At 40.6% G+C, this 27,141-nt stretch overlaps 1 protein-coding gene across 1 annotated transcript in view; it reads left to right on the forward strand.

Annotated features, from left to right (window-relative positions):
- Positions 1 to 3,677: 3,677 nt before the first annotated feature.
- Positions 3,678 to 27,141, forward strand: part of LOC122810294 (histamine H2 receptor-like) — a 192,908-nt gene continuing 169,444 nt past the window's right edge. The window contains exon 1 of the mRNA XM_044081848.1: positions 3,678 to 4,783. Within this exon, the coding sequence (XP_043937783.1) occupies positions 3,865 to 4,783 (919 nt within the window). The 5' untranslated portion in view covers positions 3,678 to 3,864. The remainder of the gene's footprint in view (positions 4,784 to 27,141) is intronic.

A 27,141-nucleotide genomic window follows, 5' to 3' on the forward strand; every position in this document is an offset into this window, starting at 1 on the left:
GTGAATGTGCCCATTTTATTAGAAGCATTGGGGCAGGGAAAGCATAATTTACACAATTTGCAGAACGTATAGAAAGAAGACCAGTTAGATGAGAACTGCACGGTTATTTCTTTTAAGGTAGTCAGATGCTGAAGAAATAGAACAAGAAACAGATAATGAATAATGAAAGTGTGACTGGGAAAGTAGATGGAATGACCGAGGCATTATGGGACTGATATTCATGGAGTTGGCAGACTGTATGTAAAGATAAGGGGAAATAAAATGGCAGATAACTGGGGAGATGTAGGAGCCTTTTCATGAATAAACCTCTGAAAATAAAGATAAAAGGATTATAAATGGAATATGAAAAGGGCTTGAAAAGGCAGTGAGCAGCACAAAATTGGTTTACGGCATAGTCTGTCAGTAAAAAGGTTTAGTTTATATTACTCTGAAATGAATGCATGCTACTTCATATAAGGATTTGTTAAGGAAACAGTGTTTGCCCAATATATATATATATATATATATATATATATATATGCATATATACATAGATATATACATATATATATATATATACATATACACAGATATATATATATATATATATATATATATATATACACACACACATGCACTAATAAGGCTACTTGTTATGGTTTTATTAGTAAAAGAATGTAAACAGAATAATTAGGCAGCCAGAAGGAAATATTCTGATACTGATTTTTATGACTAGTTTAAAAAAAAAACTCACAGAATTACCAGATTTTTGCCTTATATTTTTGTGTTTCTCAAAAAATGTGTGGTTTTCCGGCAAAACATTGCAGATTAACATCACTAAATGATGATATACATTTGAGTTTCACTCTGGAAAAGGTGACAAACAAATATGCAGACAAATAAAAAGTAAGATGGAAGATGAGCTGTTCAGATTCAGATCAGTATGCAGCACAACTGGCCTAATGTCTGCATTGAAACAAATAGTTGCAAAGAAGCTAATGAGATGAGAAGAGAATCCAAATGGGCATTACTAAATTTGGAGAAAGCATATGACATGATCCCAAGAAATTTGATTTGGGTAGTTCTGTGGTGGTTTGAAGTCCCAGAAACACTGGTAGAATTAGTGCAAGCTATGTACTAGGACCCAGTGACTCAAGCACAAACAGTGTTCAGTCTTACAAAGGGGTTCCCAGAGGGAGTGGGTGTACATCAGGCTTCAGCACTGAGCCCACTGCTGTTCACACTAGTAATGTACTACATCAGCAAACAGGTCATAACAGACAGATCAACAAAGCTACTGTGCACAGAAGATGTGGCATTACAGGCACACCCTAATCAAGAACTTCAGCAAAGGATAGGGGAATGGATGGCAAAGCTAAACACACTTGGGATGAAACTCAGTACTGATAAGATAGTTGTAATGGCAGTAAATGGGGGAAATCAGAAGAAGCTGAGACTTGACACAAAAGGGATAATAGTGGAACAGGTTAACAGCTTCAAGTATCTAGGGGAGGTGATTGAGGAGAAGGAAAATCTGAATGAGGAGGTCAAAGCTAGAATCAGAGGGGCTACAGCCAACTGGCATAGAGTGTCAGGTGTAGTGTATGACAAAGGAATGATAAAGAAGGTGAAACGTAAGGTGTACAAAACAGTGGTGTGACCAGTACTACTATATGGTATGGAAACCTGGGCAGTAAAGGCAAAGCAATTGAGGACGCTAGAGGCAATGGAGATGAAGTGTCGTAGATGGGTGGCAAAATGTACACTGTGAGACAAAGAAACGTGGACATCAGAGCAGAAGCCAAATTAGTTCCAATTGCACAGACAGTCAAAGAGAACAAATTACAGTGATATGGGCACATGTGCAGAAAATTACAGGACAATCTGATGAAGAAGATTTGGGGCAGACAGGAAGAAGGCAAGAGGAAATGAGGGCATCCAGCAAAGAGTTGGATGGATTATGTGAGAGAAGACCTGTGACAGTCGAGCATGCCTGTTGAAGAAAGTAGAAGAATGGCACTGAATCAAGAGAGATGGGGATGGTGTGTGGTGTCTACTGATGCCACGTAGAAAATGGGAAAAAGAGAGGTGATGATGATAGTTAAGAAACAACTTAATATGAAGTTTCACGTGGAATAACATACAGATGAAATCTGCATTTCTCCACCCCTTATTATACAGCATTAAAATTTGAATGCAAAAAGATAACTTGACCAGTTAAATCTGCACATTTCTTTACCAACTGCCTTGGCTGCAAGTCCATCTGCTTCCCCAGTAAGCATCGATTTATGCCTCCATCTTGTATTTCTTAAGTCTCTTTGATTATACCGGGCCTCTTCAGAAGGCTGCTTTGGCACTCCTTTCCAGGATACATTTCATTTACTTCCTGAGATGCAAACATAGCAGCATTAGCTTGTATCATCTTCCTCATTTTTGGTAGATGATACCCACTTGGACACTGCTTACAGTCTGTCCTTACTTTCTGGCCAAATGCTGACTGTTAATACATTGTATGCCTAAGGAATAGTCACAGCATATGGTGAGACTTAGCTACATCTATCTAGAGTACCTTTCAGCTGTCTAGATTTTTACGTCATATGTTTGGTGTGCTCCTCATAAAACTTGTGGTTTTCTGGTAAAACATTGAGGATTAGAATCACTAATTAATTATATATGTTTGAGTTTCAAGCTTCATATCCTTCAAAAAACATATGCTAATACAAGACGTTATTCTATCGACTTCCTAAGTGCATTGCAGCAATGCAGAAAACATGCTCTTGATTTTGGGCATTTCCATCCCACCCCTATTTTTGGCTGTGTCTAGAATTCTTACACTAAGAGATAAATAAATGCCTCTCAACCTCTTAAAGCAAGAAATCTGGACAAAGCCACAAATAATGTGGGGACAACAGCCCCCAAAATAGGGACAATTTTTAAATATTGCTCTAGCTAAGTTAAAAAATGGATAGACAGACTAAGGTTTTCCATTTGCAGGAATTTTCTGAAGGATATGAGGTCTGAAATTCAAATGTCTGACATCATATCTTGACTTCAATTCTCAATGATTTGACAGAAAAAAAAACAATTTTAGGAGAAACAGGTCAAAAACATGAGGCAAAAATCTGGACATACTGCGAAAATCTGGACAGTTGAGAGGTGTGGGCAGAGAGGTGCATTTAGAACCAATAACAGTAAGAGTTGTCCATTTTGGAAACCCAGTGCTGGCCCGAGATGATTATACCTCTTCTCTCCTCTCAGCGCTAGGTTAGTTTTCAAAAGTAGGCGATCACAAACACCTTCACACAAGTTTAAAATCCATAGCACCATGAAATTCTTCCAAGTTTATCTTTATAACCGGCTATCTGATTCTCAACCTTTTATCTCCAAAACCTATACCTTTTAAGACTTGGAACAAATGAGCAAAACGTGGAACACTTAAAAATTCAGCTAGGAAACTCACAGCAATGACAACATCTGTAATTTTTGTAATTAGACAAAAATTGTTTTGCTATTTTTTTTTAGAATTTATATTTTTTCGTGGATATTTATTGCAATAAATTATTAAAAATAAGTGCGACAAACCCTTTCACAGTCTCAAAATGAGGCTGCTCGTTCTGATGAGATACAGGTGAGATGTATACAGGACGGTGGTCCTTTAAATCTTTCATGCTGAACTACACTCAGGTGGGATGAGGTATGTGAGATGCTAAACAGGTGAACTACATAAACGTGTGAAGCGGACGCGCCCCGCTTTTAATTTTTTCCCCGAGTAGGGATCGAGAGTAATCATTTTGGGATTTTTTTGAGTGGAGTGTTTTTGTCTTCGAGTTCTGCAGCTTTCTTTTTTTCTTTTCTAATAATAACAGACAATTCTATATCTACAAAATGTATAATGTACAAAACACTTCAGTGGTGCCCGGGTCCTCCGTATACATTCTCATTGGGGCAGCGCTAATGGGTTTGAACGCCAGTAGCGCAGGGTCAGCTCCAAGGCTTCCAGCACTGGCGGAAGAGCTGGATTGTTGCAGTGGCACAACTCGCACTATTAAGATTGGGATTATCTCTGTACTAGGTGCTCTAATCATCGTGGGCAACTCTGCCGTCGTCCTGGTTATCGCCTCTTCAGTATCTGGCTGGTCCAACAACAGTCGCTATTTTTTGCTGTCCTTGACCTGTGCTGATGCTGCTCTTGCCCTAGTTGTTGTACCCCTCAATCTCTACGGTAGTTTAATTATGGAGCCTCCTGACGATGACAACGATGAGGACCCAGCTATTGCTCACAACTATTGTCACATAGTGGCTTTTCTTAATTCCAGTGTGTTTGCTTCCTCCATCTATTCGCTGGCCACCGTTAGTTTGGAGCGTTACATAGCAGTCTTTTTCCCCTTACGATACAGGATGCTACTTACCCCTACCCGCTTACGTTTGGTTATAGCTGCAGTCTGGGTGCTGCCGCCACTCTTTCTTTTCCCCATCTCCATTCCACAAGCGGGAGTGATGCGGGTAACTTTCTCCAGGGCGTCTCTCATCTGCAACCCGGACTACTCGAGCAACGTGCCCTACTCTCTGTTGCTCACTGCCCTCATATTTTTTCCTTGTTCAGCGGTGGTTACTTTTGCCAATTTACGCTTGTGGTTTGCCGCCCGGCGACAGCAACTAAAAAGTGGCAGGACGCACGTGGTTGGTTTTTGTGGCAGCAGCTGGGCACGGAGAAGACAAGGCTTGGCTACTAGAGTGCTGTTGCCCGTGGTTATCGTTTATTACATATGCTGGGCTCCTTGCATGTTCACCATACTGTACAATGGTAAGGGGAACGAGTTTTCACTTACTGTAAAAACAAATTGAGCACTGTGTGAAGGCTGCCAACCTAGCCAGATAGAATTTTATAGATAATTCTGTTAGTTGTAAGTGTTAATGTAAACCACAGGCTTGTCCTCTTAATTGGTAAAAAGTTACATGTGGAACTGCAAAAATGTAACTGTGCACTCTGCTGTAAGGAAGCCAAGTCAAGCATTTCATCATTGTCTTTGATCTTTAAAGTTGGCTCTAGCCTGTCTAGATGAAGGAATTCTTGCTATTGTTTTAAGGCCAGAGTAATGGGCCAGAATTTACATGCATAAATGTCCTTAATTGGCTTTGCTTCCTGATCTGGTGTGAGCTTACTAATCAATGTAGCCTGGGACCCCAGGGAAGTGTGAAGAATGATGTAATGTAAACCAGGAATGTGATTTTAAAAACTGAGAATCTGAGAGCATTAAGCATTTTTGTCTGGACTATCCAAATCAGCACTGTCTTGCTCTATATGTAAGTTTATATTAGACTTCTGCTTTCTCTGTCTAATCTTTCTAGTTTCTAGCTAAGTTTTTTCTGTGATGTCATAACTGTGCTACTGAATTTAGGTATTTCTCTGATCTCTGAACTCTTGACTAGCACTGTGTAGTAAAAAGTATTGTCTTGTGTTTTGACTATTTGTTAAATATTTTTAAAACCTTTCAACTCTGGCTGTTTTGTGTAGAGATAATTTAAGCTCTTGAGTACTTGCATGCCTTTGGTAAAATTGTACAAACCCACTCCAATATTTAGCTGTGGGCTATACTACCAATTGGATAATGTGCAGTAATTGGACACCTTAAGGCCCTTTGAGTAGCTGATAATTATTAGTGGGTGATGCCAGCTGATACTACCATATAGTCTGTGTGTGTGGGGGGGGGGGGGCACAGCTGGAGAACCTGTGCCAGCATTCCTCAGGAGTGTCTGTGCGTTTGTATAAACACTGTGTGTGTCAGCTACTTGAGTAGGGACACAAAGCATTGGTTTGACAGAGGGTGCTGGAGGTGTTAGCTTGCACACTAGGCTGAGATCTGGACACTCTAGGTGTGCCAGTGGGGAGTCTTATTGGGGACTTGGAGAGCAAGGGAGCGAACAGTCCTGAACTGACTGATCTGTGTTCTTAAGGGAAATTGCACTTTACTGTGTATTTGTTATCCTTTCCTCCTATATGAGACTCCCCTCACTGGTGATAGTGGTGAGGATTGAGGCTCCTTGATTGTTGGGCCAGGGCACAGGCATCACACATTGTTTGGCAGTGGTGGGATATCCACACCACATATTAATTGGTTAGCAAATACTAATTGGCTTGTAGTGGTGTGGGTGGAGTGAATTCCTGTAGCTGGTGTACAGTGAGCTTTGAAGGCGTTTTGTACTCTCAGCCACACAGTGAATATTCAGAGTTCAGATCACAATTGTACTATTAATTTTGTTAGCTTAGTCAGGGTGAGCAGGCACCATGTCAGCAGAGGAGTATGGAAAGCTGACAAGGAGTCTGCTGGCTGAGATGTGCCAGCTGGTGCATAGAAACCTTACTAAGGCAGCTTTAACCAAGGCTGCAATTAGGTCTGCATCAGAAAACAGCAACCAGGAGGACAATCAGACTGGCAGTGGAGATATAATACCCTCTGAGAATGGACAGCTCAACCTTTCTGCATAGGACCTAAAAATCCATCTGGAGCTAGAGAGACTTGAGTTGGAGGCCAGGCGTTTGGAGATGGAAGCAGCTGAGAGACTGAGAGAAGTCTATAGGCTGAAGAGAATGAGAAACTGTTATGCATGGATGCTGAGGAAAAGTGGCAGAGGAAGCATGAGAGGGAAATGCTGACTCTTCACCAGAGTCATGGAGGTAATGGGGAAGGGGAGTAACTGGACCCAAGAAGCACAACAGGTCAGTACATTTCTTCTGCAGTTTAGAGGGGAATAATTTTGATAGTTTCATTCATATGTTTGAGGGTATGCAGACAGTATGGCATTAACCAAAGGCTCTGGGTATGGTTCCTGACCCCCTTACTCCATTGTAAAGCTGTAACTGTTTTGTCAAGTGTCATGCATGTTTTGATTATACTGCTGTTAAATATCACTTGTTAGAATTGTTTAAGCTAACACCTGAAACATACAGGAAAAAGTTTTGTGAGCATAGACGCAAGGCAGATGAGTGTGTGTGAATATGTTGCTGAACTGGGCACTTAATTCCATCGGTGGGTAAGTGGATGTTAGGTCACCACTTTTGAAGGGCTAGCAGACCTTTTAGTGAGGGAACAAGCCCCTTAGCACTTTGCCTGAGGACATGAGGATCTGGTTAGCTGATAGACAATGTGCTACTTCAAATGAGTTGGGGGAAAAAGGGAGACCTATACCTGGCAAGCAGAGCAGCCCTGCACAGGAATAGGGACCCCCAGTACTTCTCATGGGTCTAAAGAAACCCATGGTGGGTAGCACAGACTGCCCCAACAGAATCTGCCAGTAGCAGGGGAAGCCACTAGTCCAGGTAAATTCCAGGAGCAAGGGTTAAATGTTTTGAATGTAACCAGTGGGGCCATGTGGTGTATAGGTGTCCATGGAGGCAAGGTGGGGGAGCAAAAGGTGAGGGAGCCAGTAAGTGGGGAAAGACAAAATGCCATTAGTAGGTTGTCTTGAGACAATAGGGGTACCAAAACTACCATCCTGCAGATGTCTTGATAGGGAAGGATTTGGATGAAGTAGTACCATGTGCTTATGCAATTACATGCAGTAAGGCTAGGAGACGAGCATGTGGGTCTGGTAGCCTGGGCCCATGAGGGAGGGCTAGAAAGTGAGCAGCTGGTAGTGCCTAGAGCCTACCGTCTGGCATTTCTAGCTATAGCCCATGATATTCCCTTTGCCGGTCATATGGGCATAAAACAGAGGCGTATTATGCATAACTTGTATTGGCCAGGAATTTCCAGAGATGTAACAGGGTACTACAGGACCTGTGAGCATTGCCAAAAGGTAGGCAAGGCAGGAGACAGTGAGCTCCTGTGATGCTTTTGCCTGTGATTGAGGAGCCATTTCAGAGGGTAGCTATGGATATTGTGGGTCGTCTTGAGTACCCCAAGTTCCACAGGGAAAAAGTATATCCTAGTGGTAGTGGATTATTGCTACACGATACCCTGAGGCAGTGGCTTTGTCCTGCATTGAGGCAGAGAAGATGGCAGATGCTTTGTTAGAGATTTTCAGCAGGGTCAGTTTCCCAAAAGAAATACTGACAGAGGTGCCAATTTCATGTCAGACCTGCTGGCTTGTCTGTGGAAATCCTGTGGGGTGAAGCACATGAAGACCACCCACTACCATCCCCAGACTAATGGTCTTGTTGAGAGGTTAAACTCTACAATCAAGTCCATGCTATGGGCATTTGTAGATCAGTTTAAGAGGGAGTGGGACTAATATTTGCCCCATCTGTTTGCGTACAGAGGTTCCCCGGGAATCCACAGGTTTTTCACCCTTTGAGTTGCTGTATGGGCATAGGGTGAAGGGACCTCTAGATTTAATTCGAGTGGGAAGGTGAGGTGCATGTCTCACAAGGTGTCTGTTGTGGCATATGTCCTAAACCTCAGGACATGGCTCAGGGAACTCATGGGCTTGGCCCAGGCGAACCTGGCAGAAGCCCAACAACAGAAAAAGTGTAGTATGATAGGAATGCTTGAGCTAGTGTGTGCTGTGGGGCAGCAGATAATAGTTCATTCCTGTCAGACACAGCAAGCTGGCAAGCAGCTTGGGAGGGGACCGTGCAAGGTGGTAAGAAAGGTAAGTGATGTTAATCACATGGTGGAACTGCTGGGCAGATGGCAAGGGCACAAATTGTGCCATGTTAACAGGATGAAACCTTACCATGATAGGAAGGGCCTTGTGCTGAGCATTTACAGTGGATTGCAGGAGAAGTCTGAGGGAGATCTGGGGACTGATCTCTTCAGTGAGGCTCGGGCTGACACCTCAGTGGAAGGGGTAGCAATGTCCCAGCTATCTCCTACCCAGGTTCGAGAAATCCAAGCAGTGTTGCAGGAATTTGGGGACATGTTCACTGGGAAACCAGGGTGCACCCACCTGGGGCAGCACCAGGTGGATACAGGACCCCAAAGGCCTATTAGATAGGCCCCTTATAGAGTGTCTGAGAGTCACAGACTCTGAGGGAGGAGGTACAGGAGATGTTGGAACTAGGGGTGATTCAAGAGTCCAACAGTCCCTGGGCCTCCCCAGTGGTGCTGGTGCCAAAGAAGGATGACAGCACCAGGTTCCATGTGGATTACAGGAAATTAATCAGTCAGATGCTTACCCTATGCCTAGGACAGATTAGACCCTAGAGCAGCTGGGTGGGGCTAAGTATCTTACAACCACTGATCTTACCAAGGGTTTCTAGCAGGTGCCCTTGACTCCCAGTGCTAGATAGGTCAGCCTTTGACTCCTTTTGGCTTGTAGGAGTTCACAAAGATGCCCTTTGGGATGAAGAATTCCCCAGCAGCTTTCCAGAGGCTGGTAGATCATATCCTAATAGGAGCAGAAGGGTTTGCCCTTGCTTGCCTAGATATTGCCATCTGCAGCCATTCCTGGCCAGAGCACCTGCAGCATGTCAGAGAGGTGCTGGGCAGACTACAGAGGGCAGGGTTGACCATTAAGCCAAGCAATTGTCAGGTGGGTATGGCACTGGTCTCCTGACTGGGACATAGAGTTGGGGAGTGGTAAGATAAGGCCAGAACCTGCCAAAGTGGAAACCATTCTGGCATGGCCTGCACCTGTTACTAAAAAGCAGGTGAGGGCATTTTTACGGACAGTAAGGTACTACAGACAGTTTGTCCCCAGTTATAGCACCATAGCTGTTCCCCTCACAGACCTGACAAGGAAGAACAGGCTAGATAAGGTAGTGTGGACCCCAGCATGTGTGCAAGCATTCCAGAAGCGTAAAGAAGCTTTGGGAGGACTCTGTGTCAGCCAGTCCAGATTACAGCAAAGAATTTGTTGTGCAGGTGGATGCTTCGAACCATGGGGTGGAGGCTGTACTTAGCCAGATTTCTTCAGAGGGAGAAAAGTACCCAGTGGTTTATCTCTGCCGTATGCTCCAACCCAGAGAGGAATGCTATGCAGCTGTAGAAAAGGAATGTCTAGCCATAGTGTGGGCACAGCAGAAACTTCAGCCTTATCTGTATGGATGTAGTCATTGTTCTAATGGATCACAACCCTCTAACATGGTTAAACAGAGCCAGCCAGAACAATGCCAAGTTGCTAAGATGGAGCCTAGGCTTGCAAGCATATATGTCAGTGCAGCACTGCAGTGGAATTAGTAATGCCAATGCAGATGGGCTCTCAAGACAGGTAATGGGGTAAGGTATACTCAGACCCAACCCTCTCAAGCAGCGTTTCTCAAGGGTCACTTGAAAAATTAGCTTGAGTTCTGGGGGGGGGGGGGGTGAAGGCTGCCAGCCTAGCCAGATAGAATTTTATAGATAATTCTGTTTGTAAATATTAATGTAAACCACAGGCTTGTCTTAAATGGTAAAAATAGTGTTGCATGTGAAACTGCAAAAATGTAACCGTGCACTCTGCCGCAAGGAAGTTAAGTCAAGCACTTTATTACTGTCTTCGATCTTTAAAGTTGGCTCCAGCCTGTCTAGATTAAGGAATTCTTGCTATTGTTTTAAGGCCAGAGTAATGGCCAGAATTTGCATGCATAAATGTCCTTAATGGCTTTGCTTCCTGACCTGGTGTGAGCTTACTAAACAATGTAGCCTGTTAGCCTGGGAACCCCAGGAAAGTGTGAAGAATAATGTATTGTGAACCAGGAATGTGATTTTAAAAACAGAGAATCTGAGAGCACTAAGCATTTTTGTCTGGACTTATCCAGTCCATCAGCACTGTCTAGCTCTATATGTAAGTTTATCTAAGACTTGTGTTTTCTCTTAGAAATAGCTAGACACTAGAAATATTAGACCATTTTTCTGTGATGTCAGAACTGTACTACTGAATTATTTTAACTATTTCTCTGATCTCTTGACTAGTACTGTGTAGTAAAAAGTAATGTCTTGTGTTTTGACTATTTGTTAAATATCTTTAAAACCTTTCAACTGTGGCTGTTTTGTGTAGAGATTTAATCTCTTAAGAGTACTTGCATGCCTTTGGTAAAATTGTACAAACCCACTCCAATAGCTTTAGCTGTGGGCTATACTACCAATTGGATAATATTGCACAGTAATAATTGGACACCCTTTTAAGGGCCTTTGAGTAGCTGATTATTAGTGGGTAGTGGCAGCTGATAACTACCATATAGTCTATGGAAAAAGGGGCACAGCTGGAGAACCTGTGCCAGCCTTTCCCAGGAGTGGCTGGTTGTATAAACTCTTCACAAAGTGTGTATGTGTGTCAGCTACTTGGGCAGGGATACGAAGCACTGGTTGGACAGAGAGGAAGCTTGAGGTGCTAGGCTGAGATCTGAACCCTATAGCTGTGCCAGTGGGGAGTCTTATTAGGAACCTGGAGAGCAAGGGAGCGACCAGCCCCGAACTGACTGATCTGTGTGCTCTTAAAGAAAGTTGCACTTTACTGTGTGAATTTGTTATCCTTTCCTCCTATATGAGATGCCCCTCACTGGTGTTAGTGGTGAGGATTTGAGGATCCTTGATTGCTGGTCCAGGGCACAGGAGTCACACACTGCATTTAATTTAATCGGTGGGCATCAAAGGCTGGATGCTGTCTTTAGTGTGCATGTCCTTTACTTCACTGCCCCAATGTCAAACTTCTTTGCAGTGTAAATTCTATGGTCCCTTGCACACCCCCCCCTTTCATGTACTCTGTATAGATTTCAACTGATGTAACTATGTGCACCTAGTAAGTTGCTTTTTCCATATCTTAAATTAAAACATTGACAATATTATTATTTTTTCATTAGTAAAGTCTGATTCCCTGGTACATTTTCTGTTTAGTGTGGGTGCATTAAAGGACCAGTACATGCTCTTGGCTGGATTGCAATAAGACCCCTCCCTATTTTCTAATTTTGAGGCTTTTTTAGTTTTATTCTGTACTTGATGGAATTTTCATTCAGCCTTGGTACTATGTACTGCAATATAATGTTCATCTACCCCCCCCCACCACCACCACACACACACAAAAATGCAATAAACTCTTTTGATAAAGGTTAACAAAATGCAAATGTGATCTACAACTCTGGTCATGACTATACAAATCGGCTAGATGTTGGTGCAAAAGTTAATTTAAAAATAGTGCTAGGACACTAGTGGCCCTAGAGCCTTTACAAGCCTAGCCATGTTAATCCCAAGTATCCCCATTTGTTCTTTTTGGGTAGTTCACGGATTTTATGAACAGCAGGTCTGTGATCAGCATCTGCCACCCCTGATGGTTCCTTGAAAACTTGTATATTTAATGGACTAGATATCCTACCTCTCCACTGTCCTGATTTGACTCAAATTTTAGGTCCGTCTCTCTTAAAACTGGTGACTGAGAAAAGCTTGTGAATTGTGCTTACTCATAGTAATTATAGTTATAGAATTCTTATAGTTCAGAAAATGAATATTCACTTTCTCTTATTCTGCCGATGTTTCACGTTAATAGTGTTAGTGTCCCTGAGTCTGTTGATTTGTCCCCGATTGCTTGATGTTAGATATGAACTGTGCAGTATCTTTGCAGGTACATTCTCATGTTGCAATGTAAGCAATTGCCATTTATGCAAATGTATGACAAAAGTAAGACAGCAGTAAGGGTGTAAAGCAAATATTTTTTTCATGTTAAGTTGATTGTAGTTCCTTGGTTTATGCAGATACTATAACACTGGAATGTAAGACTGTGATAAAGTACATTTTACACATTGCATTTTGTGCCAATTTGCATTCAGTTCTTTGGGTAATAAAACAAAAGAACTGGAAATTTCTAAGGGAAAATGTAAGCTGAGCAGGACTGGCAAATTGAAAGTAGAGAAAAATGTTACAAATTGGGCTGATGGAAAGAAGTTGCATGTAATGCAGCAGAAGTTCACTTTAATTTTCAAATGTTTGATCTTTATCTTAGAAATGCTAATTTGTAACTGAGCATTTTGTCTGGATTTTAGTCTAACTATTGACAACAGGTCCACTTTACGAGCTCCTCACCAGGCACCCCCCACCTTAAAGTATGCATTGTCAAGTACTTGCAGCAGCTCTCTAAAAATGTGACAGAGTATGCTAACGATGTGACGTCTGAGCATACTACTTGGTATACATGATGCAGTCTCTGAGAGGTGCAAGTATCTGTAAAAAGAGATGGTCTGTCAGCATGACATTTGACAACCCACCTTGCAACAGACATATGGCAAACCAGCATATGCTGAGGCTTTCAAAAGGTTACTTGTCAAGCCGCCTTGAACAAGGAAGATAAAGCTACAGCAGAGACTTAACAGACATGACACCACCACCCTTGCACAGTTAGTCTATAGCCTTGTAATTTTCTACTATCTGCCACCACTGAAACCATGGGAACAAAATGTCCTTGCAACCGATGACTCTTGTCAAGCACATGGACTCACTGTTTACAAGGCTGGACAATGACAGGGTGATTTAGGTAGTTGCCTCTCTAGTGCTAGGATTCATGATGTTTCAAGGGCTCTTCAGTCTCTGAGCAATATGCTTGAACTTCTGGTAGCCTGTGTGGGTGGAAATGGCTTGAGGTGCTTAACCCTGATGGGCATGCACAGACATGTTTGATATCAGTCTTTCTCTGTTAAATGCACACAACACTCTGGTGTGGAGTATAATCTTGTATTTCCTGGAGTGATGTCTAGATGCGAAGAAAAGATTGGCTTCAGCAATTGGCTAAGTATTTGATGTATTTCTATGGGAATCCAGGATGTCGGCTTTTGGTTGAGATGGCAGACTGAATTGCTTTGCCAAGGATGGCCTTACTCCTTTGGCTTTTGCTTACTGGCCAAGGCCCTTGCTCATACCATAGTGCCTTTTTAGGCAAAGTCTGGCTACTGGACATGTGGATAGCAGATAAAGAAATTACAGCAAAATGTAAACTGTAGCAAGGTTGCTGTACTTGGTAACAATTCTTAACATTTTGACTGCTCTCAAGACCTTCCCCCAGCTTGAACATAAATAGTTTTGTGTTGGAACTGCAGCTTTGTTTTATTGCAACAATAATTTTCCCTCCTTATTTGGGTTTAGAGCTTACCATGCCTTCATACCAGAAAGAAATTGTGGGGCTTTTCTATATTTGCTGGAAACCAGATTTCTGAGATTTTCTCAGAACACCATTGCCTTAAATAAAACACATTTCCAGTGTTTTGCTTGCTATTGGACATGTTCTAGGTCCCTGGATGACATGAGATATTCCTTAATGTACTTTCTGAAATATCCATAATGAAAAATACCTTTCAGATGTGTTTAAAATTGTAACTATCCACTGATAAAATGGTATACCTATACCTCAAAGGATGGGTGTGCCCAAAAATTCCTGGATGTAGCAAATGGAGAACAAACCCAGTCACTAAGGTGAAGTGAAATTATCCAGCTAGTAAGACCCCCCCCATTCATGTTTGTTTAGTCCAGACCAAGCAGAATCCAGTTTGATCCATTTAATGACCTAATGAGATGAGCATATCCCAGCAAGAAATTGGTATAAGATAGGAGCCAGTATTGCAGGATACATACCCATAAGCAAACTGCATTGAATCAGTATTGAACTACTGCATAATCAACCATGCCCTCATCTTTATGAAATGATAGTTAGAAAATTAAGATTGTCTGAATAATGTTCCTCTCAGTCACTTGCAAAAGGGTAAGACAGATTGGGTTTATAGAATCAATAAAATAGTAAATCTAGGAATTAATGAATCAATTAAATACATTAAGCAGATTTTAATTCAAATGTGGAGTGTGGCCTTTAATTAAACAAATCCAGTTTTGATCATCCAGTTTTGATCATGGAGTGCTATATTTAATATTCATTCTATTTCCAAAATCTTGTATGCTTAGTTGGTAATGTATTTATTAGCTTATTCTCCTGTGCCCAACTGGTCAGTCTAGTGAAGTTCTTTTGAATACATTTCCTGTCCATAACATATGTAATCAATTTTCTCATTTTCAAGTATTCTGCATATAGATTGCAGAATGCCTCGGATAAATGTAATTCAGCAAGATGCAGTCTAACTTATGGGCCTAGGATAGACCCCCTGTGGGACACCCCACCTATAATGTAGAATTTCACCTGCCAATTGCTGTATACTTGCCATGTCATATTTTGTAATCCATGCAGCTCTGTCTTGTCAAGATTGCATTAATATCCGGTTCTAATTAAGTGCTGTGTTTAAACTTTAAAAATGTGTTGATAGGTCTACATAAATGTCACAATACACTTAAGCTTTTTTTGTTAAATATTGCTACAGGTTATTCATAGAACCATTTTCAACGTGTGCATGTTGATATATGGTTGCAACTTTTCCAAGTTTGACAATTTATCCAAAATAACTTTCTCCATTTTTTCACAACAGTGAAGTAGACTAATGGACTGCATGACCTGAATTTGTCCATTTCCCTTTTCCTTTAAAGATGGGCTTAAATACAAGCCTGCAATTTTGTGAAATCTCTTCTTAAAGTAGTTACATCTGTTCACTAGATTCAGTTTTATGGTGAGGTGTTCTCTGGTCCTTGTTACTAATGGTCTCCTACATGTGTTTTGTTAGTCCAGTCTGCCTAGTATTTTTGTTTTGACATGGTAAATTTTGATATCTCAAGTTGCCTGGATATTATTGGCCAAATGTCAACTCTCACTTTGTGTAGCCAGACTGCTTTGCTTAACATGCAACTCTCTCTACAATCTGTTAAATTGTTTGCAGATTCCAAAAATAGTCTTTTACTCCTACCACACTTTGTATACCTATAAAATTGTTTGCTAATATCCCAAGGATCTTGTATTCAAAAGTTTTGTCCTTTATCGGTCCAGCTTAGTTTTCAAGGTTACAGTGTACCTTTGTTTCCATTTACTGTATTTTATCACAAGTGATTTGTTATGGAATTGTATCTTCCTGACTTTTTGTTCCTAGATCATAACTTTTTTGCATTCAGTTTCCCTTTCCTCTCCTTCTGCCATCTTCTAACCAAATGAGTCTCTCAATTAGTTTTATGTAGTTACTGTTTTGCTTCCATGTTGTCTGGTAATCTTATGTGCATTGGTTTAGATTTCATTGTGGCAGAAGTTTTTACAACTCCTTGACTACTGCACATCAGAGGTAGTAAAGCTTGACATGAAGTAAAATTACTTCCCTTAGGAACAAAAACTATACCCATTATGTTCTGTTCCCTCCTAGATTTGTTTGCTGTCTGGAGCAATTCATATACATATGTAGTAAAGTTCCTTATTAATATTGAAGAATCAATCTAGTCTGTATCTAATACATTTTAAATTCAAGATACCAGCTATTATTTTTCCTTCCTGTGTTTTTGCACAACAAATCTATGAATTTCTCTAAGCCTTCTGCAGTTGACTTTACAATTGAAGTGTCTTCTTTTGGCTGCTCCTGTTGGGGGTCACCACAGCTGATCATCTGTTTCCATTTCTTCCTGTCATCTGCATCTTGCTCTGTCACACCAACCAACTTGCATGTCCTCTCACCACATCCATAAACCTTATCTTAGGCCTTCCTATTTTCCTGTTACCTGACGGCTTCATCCTTAGCATCTTTTTCCCCAATATACTCTGCATCCCTCCTCGGCACATGTCCAAATCAACATAATCTTGCGCCTCTGGCTTTGTCTCCAAACCTTCCAACCTGGGCTGACCCTCTAATATACTTATTCCTAATCCTGTCCACCCTCATCACACCCAGTGCAAATCGTAACCTCTTTAACTCTGCCATGTCCAGCTCCTGCCTTTTTGTCAATGCCACTGTCTCGAACCCATATAACATAGCTGGTCTCGCCCCTCTTGTAGACCTTTCACTCTTACTGGTACTCATCTGTCACAAATTATTCCTGACACTCTTCTCCACCCACTCCTTCCTGCCTGTACTGTCTCCACCTCTCTTCCACACTCACAATTACTCTGAACTGTTGATCCCAAGTATTTAAACTCCTCCACCTTCACCACCTTTACTCCCTGCATCCTCACCATTTCTCTATCCTCCCTCTCATTCACACACACACATTCTGTCTTAGTCCTGCTGACTTTCATTTCTCTCCTCTCTAGAGCATATCTCCACCTCTCCAGGGTAGTCTCCACCTGTTCCCTACTCTCACTACAGATCACAATGTCCTCTGCAAACATCATAGTCCACGGGGACTCCTGTCTGATCTCGTCTGTCAACCTGTCCATCACCATTGCAAATAAGAAAGGGCTCGGAGCTGATCCTTGATGTAATCCCACCTCCACCTTACATGCATCCATCACTCCCACTGCAGACCTCACTGCTGTCACACTACCCTCATGCATATCCTGCTGTCACACTACCCTCATGCATATCCTGTACCACTCTTACATATTTCTGACACTCCTAACTTCCTCATACAATACGACAACTCTCTAGGCACCCTGTCATATGCTTTCTCTAAGTCCACAAAGACGCAATGCAATTCCTTCTGACCTCTGTACTTTTCCATCAACACTCGGAGCAGACATCACATCTGTAGTGCTCTTTCCTGGCATGGAACCATACTGCTGTTCACTAATCATCACGTCCCTTCTTAACCTAGCTTCCACTTCTCTTTCCCATAACTTCATGCTGTGACTGATCGATTTAATCCCTCTGTAGTTACTACAGCTCTGCACATCACCCTTCTTAAAAATCGGTACCAAAACACTTTTTTCGCCATTCCTCAGGCATCCTCTCACTTTCCAAGATTTCATTAAACAATCTAACTGCACTGCCATTTCACCTAAATACCTCCATGCTTCCCACAGGTATGTCATCTGGACCAACAGCCTTTCCATTCTTCATCCTCTTCATAGCTATCCTTACTTCCTCCTTACTAATCCACTACACTTCATGATTCACTATCCGCACATCATCCAACCTTTTCTCTCTTTCTCTTCATTCATCAACCCCTCAAAGTACCCCCCCCCATCTGCTCAACACACACTTCTCACTTGAGTATGTTTCCCTCATCCTTATCACCCTTACCTGCTGCACATCTTTCCTAGCTCGGCCCCTCTGCCTAGTCCATCGGTACAGGTCCTCTTCTCCCTCCTTAGTGTCCAACCTTTTGTACAACTCTTCATACGCCTTATCCTTAGCCTTCACCACCTCTTTGCCATGCACCTCATCTCCTTATACTCCTGTCTACTTCATCTCTCTGACAATCCCACTTCGCCAACCTCTTTCTCTGTATACTCTCCTGCACTTCATTCCACCACCAGGTCTCCTTGTCATCTTTCTTCCCAGATGTCACACCAAGCACCTTTCTAGCAGTCTCCCTTTCTAGCTCTGCTGTAGTTACCCAGCTATTTGGCACTGGGTGGCAGTGAAGAGTTACCAGTCTCAACTCTTCGCTAAATGCCACCTTACAATTACCCTTTCAGTTTCCACCATTTAATCCTTGGTACTGCCCTCACACTCCTCCACTTCTTGATCACCAATGTCATCCTACAAACCACCATCCAAAAAACAAAAAGCCAGCAGCAAGGTGTATAAAGTGCAACTTTAAGTTATCACATAGACCGGTTTTGGCATAAGTTTCAAGCCTTCCTCAGTGTAACCATAAATGAAACTCACCACTCCTTGTATACACACCCATCTATTAAAAACAAAAACTCATTGGCTGTTCACAATGCTTATTTAACTTGGGAGGAATTAAAAGCACCTAGCTTAATCCATCTTTTTTTCTTTACTGATAAGTATATTGTGCCAGACAGTTTTATTTGTTCTATCCCCCTTAATGATATAACAGTGAATCCAAAAGATGCAGAGGGATGACTGACCACATGTTTGTATAGTGCATTTGTATGCTTTTTTAATTTGAGGTCACTTAAATGCTGACTATCTTGAATTTCACAGGCCTGGACCTTTGGCCAACATAGAAGGCTGCTCATGAACAAGTGGCTAGGTATATAACCCAGTCAGATGAGCAACTGGCAAAAAATTTGATATAAACCTGACTGGTGTTGCAACTGCTAAACATTTTGGTCCGAGTCTATTGCAATGTACACAATGACCACCGCTATAATATCCCTGAAGTACATCACCCATAAGAGTGGACTGTGTGGTTGGGGCAACCACCTGGGCTCCCACCTTATGATTAAAGTGGGATGCCAACGTCTTCCCCTCCTAAACCCAAATCGACATTTGTCATCAATCAAAGCTCTAATTTTCTCATCTGCCTGTAAGATGTTCCAGTTTTGTTATATCACATCACAGAAAATGCCTGTTACACCCATATGTAGTGATCAGTCTGATGGGGGCTGACCCATTAGATTTATATTGTAACCATTCCTGTCTGGCCATACCACTGACCTCCCTACATGCCATGGTAATCACTCTAGGTTTATACCCATGCTCCTTAAATCTTCTGACCATGTCTGATTTGTGATGGTCATATTTATCACTACCAGAACAAATGTGTTTCTCATAAATTGAGATTTTGGTATATTGTGAATGACATGGCAGATGGTGGCTTGACGGATGTAGGAGGGAATTGTATTCAGGAAATTTGTGGAATCCCTGTGTATCTAAAGTTCCATCCACATTTTTGGTAACTAAAATGCCCAAAAACATGATTTGATTTAGATCATGTGTGCAGGTGAACTTGCTTCCCCCATTTATTTCCATTCAGGTATTCCACGAATTCTTGTCGATAATCCAAATCACCCTTCCAAATAAGCCAACAGTCATCCAAATACCATTGCCAGATATCCATTTCTGGCAAAAACAAATTGTGAGGGGTCATATATATTTTTCTACATATGCCATGAATAAATCTGCATAAATGGGGGCAAAAGATGCCCCCCCCCCCCCATAGCTGTTCCCCTGGTTTGCCAGACACATTTGTCCCGGTAGTAAAAAAAAAAAAAAAAACATTTTTGGTCAAAACATGTTCCGTCATCAGTAATAGCATGTTAAAACCTGGAGGATATAGTTCAGCAACCCCCAACCAATACTCTACGGCCAAAAGGCCAGCCTAGTGGGGGATATTGGTATATAGGGAGGCCACATCCATCGTACAAAAAAAAATGGTGTTCAAGTAGTATTTGTAAAAATTTGGTAGTATCCCGTATTCTAGATCTCACCAGGGGCAACAGAGGTTTTAAATATTGTTAGGAAAACCGCCAGCGGTTCTGTTAGTGATCCCCTACCTGAAACAATCTGTCTTCCTGGAGGGTTAATTAATGATTTGTGGATTTTAGATAGCAAATATAAATATTGCCTTTTGGGATTAGTTACAGTAAGATGTTTTGCAGTGTTAGATATGGTCCCTTCATCCACAGCCAACTTGAGGAAGTAGTCAATCTGACCTTTGAATGTACTGATGGGGTCCAATGGCATTACCATATAAAACAAGCGATTATCAAGTTGTCTTAACTTCATTATTATAAGTGTCAAAATCCATAACCACAATAGCCACCCCTTTGTCCACCGGTGCAATAATAATTGTGTTGGATCCAAGTTCCATCAGTGTCCTTTGTTGGATCTTTGAGAGATTGGGGTTTGATCCAGGTTTCCCCATGGTATATGTGTAGATCTTTGAGGACATTTATAAAAATACTTGTAGCATAGGTGGCAAAAAATTCGATCTCTGAAAATAAGCATTGTCAGTAGTACAGGCGTCACTATTTTCCTCAAAAAAATAGTTTCAAGTTTATTGTTCTCCCAAAGGAATATTAAATCCGACAAATCATTTTCCACCACAAAAAAGCTGGCAAAAAAGTTAAACCTTTAAGTCAAGTTGTTCAGGAGTGAGACATTGAGAGGAGATAAGGACATTGGATACTAGTTGCTCATGATTTGGAGTAAAGTCTCCACATTTATGATTCTTGTGTTTGCGTCCACCCCTGTGTTTGTTTCTTAAAGGGAGATCATTGCTGGTATTGATTCGTTTTGCTGTGGGTGAGGTTATACATGGTGCCATTTCATAGTCTGTATAAGAGGAAGACTCATCCCCTGATGTGTACTCATAGATGAAGAACTAGTTTTCCTTAATATTGATCTTGGGCATATCCTTTTGTTGGACTTAAGGCCAACATTGGAAAATTTTATACTTAAATGGGCCAAATGGTCTCCCTTTAACATAGTGCATGAGGTCCCTGTTAAATTTGTGCTCCTTAAGCTGTTTTTCTAGGGCTGAAAGTTCCTGCGCTAATTGTTGTAAACTTGTTGAATAATTCTTATGCACCTCAACTTGTTTAGATTGTTCACACAACTTAGTAACTTCCGATATACCAGCATCTATGCACCGGTCGTAATATGAAGCTAAGGCCTGTATGAACCCCATTGATGCTTGTATGCCTTCCCATCCTTTTTGCAGTTCCTCATCAATGTTAAAGGGTTGAATCCTCACTTGTAATCCCCTAGGGCTAATGTTCTTAGACATATAGGCTTTAAATAGGCGTAAATGCCAAACATTGGCTCTTAAATTTTTCATACTGCTAGACAACTGATTAAACAAGTCTTTACAATCAGACTCCAGTGGTAAATACTCATTCCCTTTGGAACCAATATTCGGACCCCCAACACCAAATATACCTAGATCATCTCTATCAGAGGATATACCCCTGAGTAGTCGTTTAAGGTCCATCCCAAAAGGCTGAATATAACAGAGTATAAGTAACAAGTCACCAAAAAACTAGATAGACAAAGGGGTATCAACTCCCTAAATTCAATGAAGTCAACACTCTGCTCAGTAATTATGATGAAAAACTGAATGCAAGAATGAATGTACTAGAAATGGAGCACAATGGCTCCCACCAAATCCAACATTCAGTATAGGATGGTGCTACGTTGCTCTTAAACTAGTACCACTCAGTAGCCCCTGCCGCACCTATAAGCTGAAACTTTAGCATGGTAGTGCTACGTTTGAGGGAAATTCAATGATCAATAAATATTGTGGTTATTTCAAAGTATTCCTGTTATGTATGGAATACTCAAGACACCATTCATATGCTAGGTTTTGGTCCAATAGAAATAATGGATGGACCTAAATTAGAAACTACCCATGAGTATAATCCCCTGTGTTAAAAGTGTTATGGCTCCAAATGAGGGAAAATAGGGATGCAATGTACTCGTAGAGAAACAATGTATCAAAAATTAATTGGAAACCAGTCAACTGCCTATATATCAAAAAACTACCCAAAAAAGGGAATATCAACTATTATTGGGTATAATACTGAACTAAATACCACCAAAGGCAAGGTATGTCAGTATATATGAGGGATATGTCCAATATCTAAATTAAAATAGTTGCACTTTATACACCTTGGTTGCCGGCTTTTTGTTTTTTGGTTCACTGTTTCTTTAAGCTGTGCACTGCTGCATTTGCAGGGGATTATTCTGGACTACAAAACACCATCATATGCTGCTTAACTACACTTTCCCCTGCCACCACTTGACAGTCTTCAATCTCCTTCAGAGACTGTAGGACAGTAATCTGTTCAGGGTTAACTTTGTCTGTTACACAACCTATAGTGTTTGATATCGGAGATGTAATCAGTTCTCATCTTTAATTCCTATAATTTCCACCCGATTGTTAGGTCTGTTTCAGTAAACAATTATACTCTGAACTTATTTATAATAGTTCTCAAATTATGTTTCACAAACTGTCAGTTTTGTTGAACACAATTTAACAAAAATGTATTCTAATCCTCCCATTAAAAATCACAGATGAATCAAATGCTGCTATATGAGAAGTGTTAATTGTCTGATATTGCTATCTGCTGCAATGAGTCTCTTACCTTATCCTGGCAAGCGGACTCCATCCTAATTGTGTACCCAAAATTTGTTCCGTGTATTCCCACTTTTAAAATGAGCCACTTTATGTGGCTATTTATCCAAAAAATCTTTTCATGCTGAGTGGATTCTCCTTTCAATATGTGATTTGTGAAAAATAAGTCCTAATGCCTGCACGAGGTTAGCTAGCTAAGAGGGCTGCACGTCACTGAGTTCTTAAAGATGAGATTGTTTTGAGCCAGTAGGAATAAAACCAGTGCCATACATTTATTATATATACATGCTGTATTTTTATCCTACCTGGCAAAACACTATTCAATGTTCATTGTCCTTTCTGAAAAAAATGTATCCTTAATTAATCTTAATGCATCCCATCTGACCTGAAAAAATCTCACACCCCTAATTCAGTAAGGTCTGATCTTTCAATTGTTGCATATCTGTAAATTTGTTTTTATCACCTATATCATCTGCAAGCATACAATTCTCGTCCAGTTGTCTATACTTCTAAAGCCCCAGTGATGTTAACGTTGGTCCTTCCCTACTACAGTGTTCTTTAATCCTTCCAAGGTCAATTTAGATTTTTTCCTTTCGACTGCTCTCTTGCCTCTTTTTTTTCCTGTACTTTTTGCTGACAGTTTGTCATTTTCTATATACTTGATGTTTTGATTTGAGGTTAGGCTATAGCATTATTCAAAATATTGCACAGCAAAATGTCCTTTTGTCTTCATAGTATGTCAGTTTTTTTAGTTTTGTGACATTGTCCCTTTCTCTGTTTTTGTCTTACATGCTCTGAATCCTTAGATTGATGTGTACTTGTATTTGCATGTTTCATATTGCTAATCATCCCAGTCATTAAAGCACTTATCAAGTTTTGAAGCTCTGTCAATTGCATAAGCACAATTCTCTGCAATCTAGAGTTACTAAGAGTAAGCAAATCGTCAAACATTTGACAGAGACAAATATCCAAAGTTTTATTTATACAGAGTATGATCTGTGAGTGTGCACATATGGACTTAATTCACAGGGACAGTCAAACTCTTTGCAAATGATGAAAACAGGAAGACAGTTCTTTGCACAGCAGCTCTGCTTTTGTGTTGGAAACTTTTCATTTATGTACAGATTGCACTGAAGTGATGTCTGCAATAGTGTGACATTTCAGACAGATTTTGTCCATCTTAATTTAGCTGTATCAGCTGACTAGTCAGCTGGATATTTTTCATCTGGTGCATTCTCAGCCAAATTACTATTCTGCATGGACATTGTTGCTGGGGTTCAATCCTCTTGTCAAGGCAAAGCAAGCTTAGATGACCTAACAAGAACATAGGTATGCATTCCCCAATCTGCTCAGCTAGGAAGATTAGCCTTTGCATCTGTGTGTAGGCACAAGGTTAGTTGGTGTTAAAGGGGAGGGATGCTAATTAAACATTGAAACAAGAAGCAAAATGCATTGTATACTTTATTCATCTTGAAAAGTTAAGTTTTGTCTCTGACATTGACAAGTCAGCTTGATATGCCTTTTAAGCATTGGTTGTTTTGGACTTGTCGGATGGTATGTAGAGTATCTCAATATGTCAAGTTTTATGTAGATGTTTACTGTTATGATTTGTTTGGCCGTTTGTACTGTACACTCAGCTTCAGTATGTACACTCAGCTTCAGTATTGATTGTGGATAGAGAGGTCATGTAGTATGAGTGAAGGTATAATTGGCCACAAGCTGTTGGAATTCACTGGAGATGAACTGTGTACTAGCATAACTAGTTTTATTGGTCTACCATTCCTTGAACAGTCATGAATCTTGTCATTTGGCTTATTGGTACATTATTTCGGTGTCCTATAAATAGTCAACAAACACAAAGGACCATGTGGTAATGTTCTTGACAACAGAGGTTAGTATCTCACAAATGATTTATGCATAACACAAGTCACTTCAACAGTAAGTTGACTATCTTGGTTGCTCCTTGAACATTGTATGGATATTTTTGGCGCACACTGCCTTTGTTGAGATCTGATGTTCGTATTTGCTCAATGATTCTGTCTTGGTAAAACAGCAAGCTATCAAGTCCTAATAACTTGTGTTCTGATTATTTGTGAATAAGCCATTTGACTTGAATCTGATTTGGCCATCCATTTAATATATATGCTGGATAGTATCTTGCAGCGCTGAATCATTGAGAGGCTTGTTTAAGCTTTTGAGTCTGATGGTTACAGGCCTATTATGCTTTGTTTATAAGCTGCAGCATCCCTTTCAGTTTTTCATATTGGCTGGTCATATGTAGGACAAATTGTGTATGTATGGCTTTGACGATTAACCTTTTTAGCTGCATTAATGGTCTTTGGCAACCTTGGTGGTCATTTGTCAAGTTTGTCTTTAAATGAAACTAGTGGTTTTATGGTTAGTCTGCAGCTGGATGTACTCGAGCCTTAATTGGTACCTGTAGAACTAGTCACGTTTATCAATTTTGAGAATTTGTTAAACTTCTGTTCTGGAGCAGGAGGTACAGATGTAAAATGTGTACACCGTACTGGAGTAATACTGCACCTAGGCCAAAACGTAATGGCACCTGCTCTCCATTATCAGTGTTGTGATACGATCACTGAGGGACATGCTGGTATGCATTCCATACATTAAAGGAAAAGGGAGCCTTTTTACTTTTTACTTTTTTTTTCTTTTTTTAAGAACTTGCTTAAAGATATTGTTTTTTAATAAGTCTGTATTATCTATCTTTAGTTGATATATAAGCAGGCTAGCCAGGTATAGCTGACTTCGCACAGCGCCTTCAACTTTTATGGAACATGCCCACAGACTGATGCTTACTGTCAAGTTCATGGCAGAGAATGCTAGCATATGCCCTTGGCTAGCAAAACAATTTGTATATAGTCTTGCTATATTAAAGTTAGTCATGTAATTACACAATTCAGTTCCTTAAATTTCTGATATAAAACACATCTTCCATGTTTAGTCATTCTATTTTAATAAATTTTGATCTGAAATCTAAGTGATGTCTTATGGCACTGGAAAACTTCACTGCACAAGTGCACCACTACCATTTGTTGCAAGTGATCACATCAAACCACTAGAAAGCAGTACTCTTATAAAATATATAATGCAGCTTGTGTTACTACATGCTATTGCATGTATTGAGATTTATTATTTCTTTAAAAGTATGCACAGTAACAGCGATGGGATTGAACTATTTTAATTTTGCACCAATTTCTATTCTATTATGACTTAATTCTAGATGGTGCTGTTTCTTGGTGGAGATGGCATTTTGCAAATAGTAAAATGTGAAATATTACTCCTCCTAAATAAGGGAATCTAGTTATAGTCCTGGTAGAAATATGCTATGCACCTTTCCTACAGATAAAACTGCATCAGACACCTCCCATTAATTTTCAAAAAAAGTTGGAAGTAAACAAAGCAAGATAAGATTCCCTCCCATTTACAGCAATACCAAAACCTCAATGCCTGTCTCTATTGCAAGAGAAGACACTGACCAGACAGAAGACAAAAACAAATAACCAGAAATATTAAGCCACTAGCTTGGGGCTGGATGTCACTTCAAGTAGCACAAATTAAGATGTGAAAAGACTATTCAGACAAACATATTGTACTTGCACAGATGCTGAATAAACACAACTATGTTTTGTAAATGGAGACTTCTAAGAGGGAACAGTACTCTGGGACTGTGGAGGTCAATTGTAGTTTCCATGTTTTTCCCAAATCACAGTAAAATAATGCGTAGAAGACTTTGTAATCCCAGTGTTGCAGTACCTTGCCAGGAGAGTTTCATTATACCTTCAGAGTGACTGAGTCAGCCACGTACATTCCCAGCCCTAGAACAGCTTCCTGGCTCTGTTTACTGTCCTAGCTCCTATGCTGGGGTTGAGAGGAGAGTTGTAAAACTGGTGAGCGGAAGAAAACCTCTTGTCCAAGCATTGACTGAAACCTGACTGTAGGACCTATGCACTCATGATCAGGCTAAAAGGTGTTTTGCAAAACTCCTTGGTGTTTCTACAGGTGTCATTTGTTTTACTCCTCTCCGAAACTGATGGGTGCTTGCTAACTTTTTACTTTTTAATACAAGGCAAAGAGAGATGCAGGCACCTGTAATATTTTCTAGCAAACAACCCAAACAGCTTTAATATTTCACCTTTTCTCAAGAGGAACACATTTGTTGGGGTGACTTGTCTTGTTACTTCCATAATTTAATAAATCTGTTAAAATGTTCATGCCTTTTGCATCCACAAGTACCACATTTAACTTTCAGGTAATTGTGTAGTTTGCATAATACAAAGGAATAGATTGTTGTACAAGCTGCCAAGATCTCATCTGCTATGATTTATGCATAACATTGATTTATACCATCAGTGGCACGACAGGTAGCACACTTGCCTTTGGTACAGAAGGCTGTGGGTTCTATTCCCCCATCTAGTAGATAGAATACTGACATTGCAGTGTAAGCAGGGTG

This window comes from Protopterus annectens, chromosome 8.part1 (assembly GCF_019279795.1).
Source record: "Protopterus annectens isolate FY-2018-M chromosome 8.part1, PAN1.0, whole genome shotgun sequence".
NCBI lineage: Eukaryota > Metazoa > Chordata > Ceratodontiformes > Protopteridae > Protopterus > Protopterus annectens.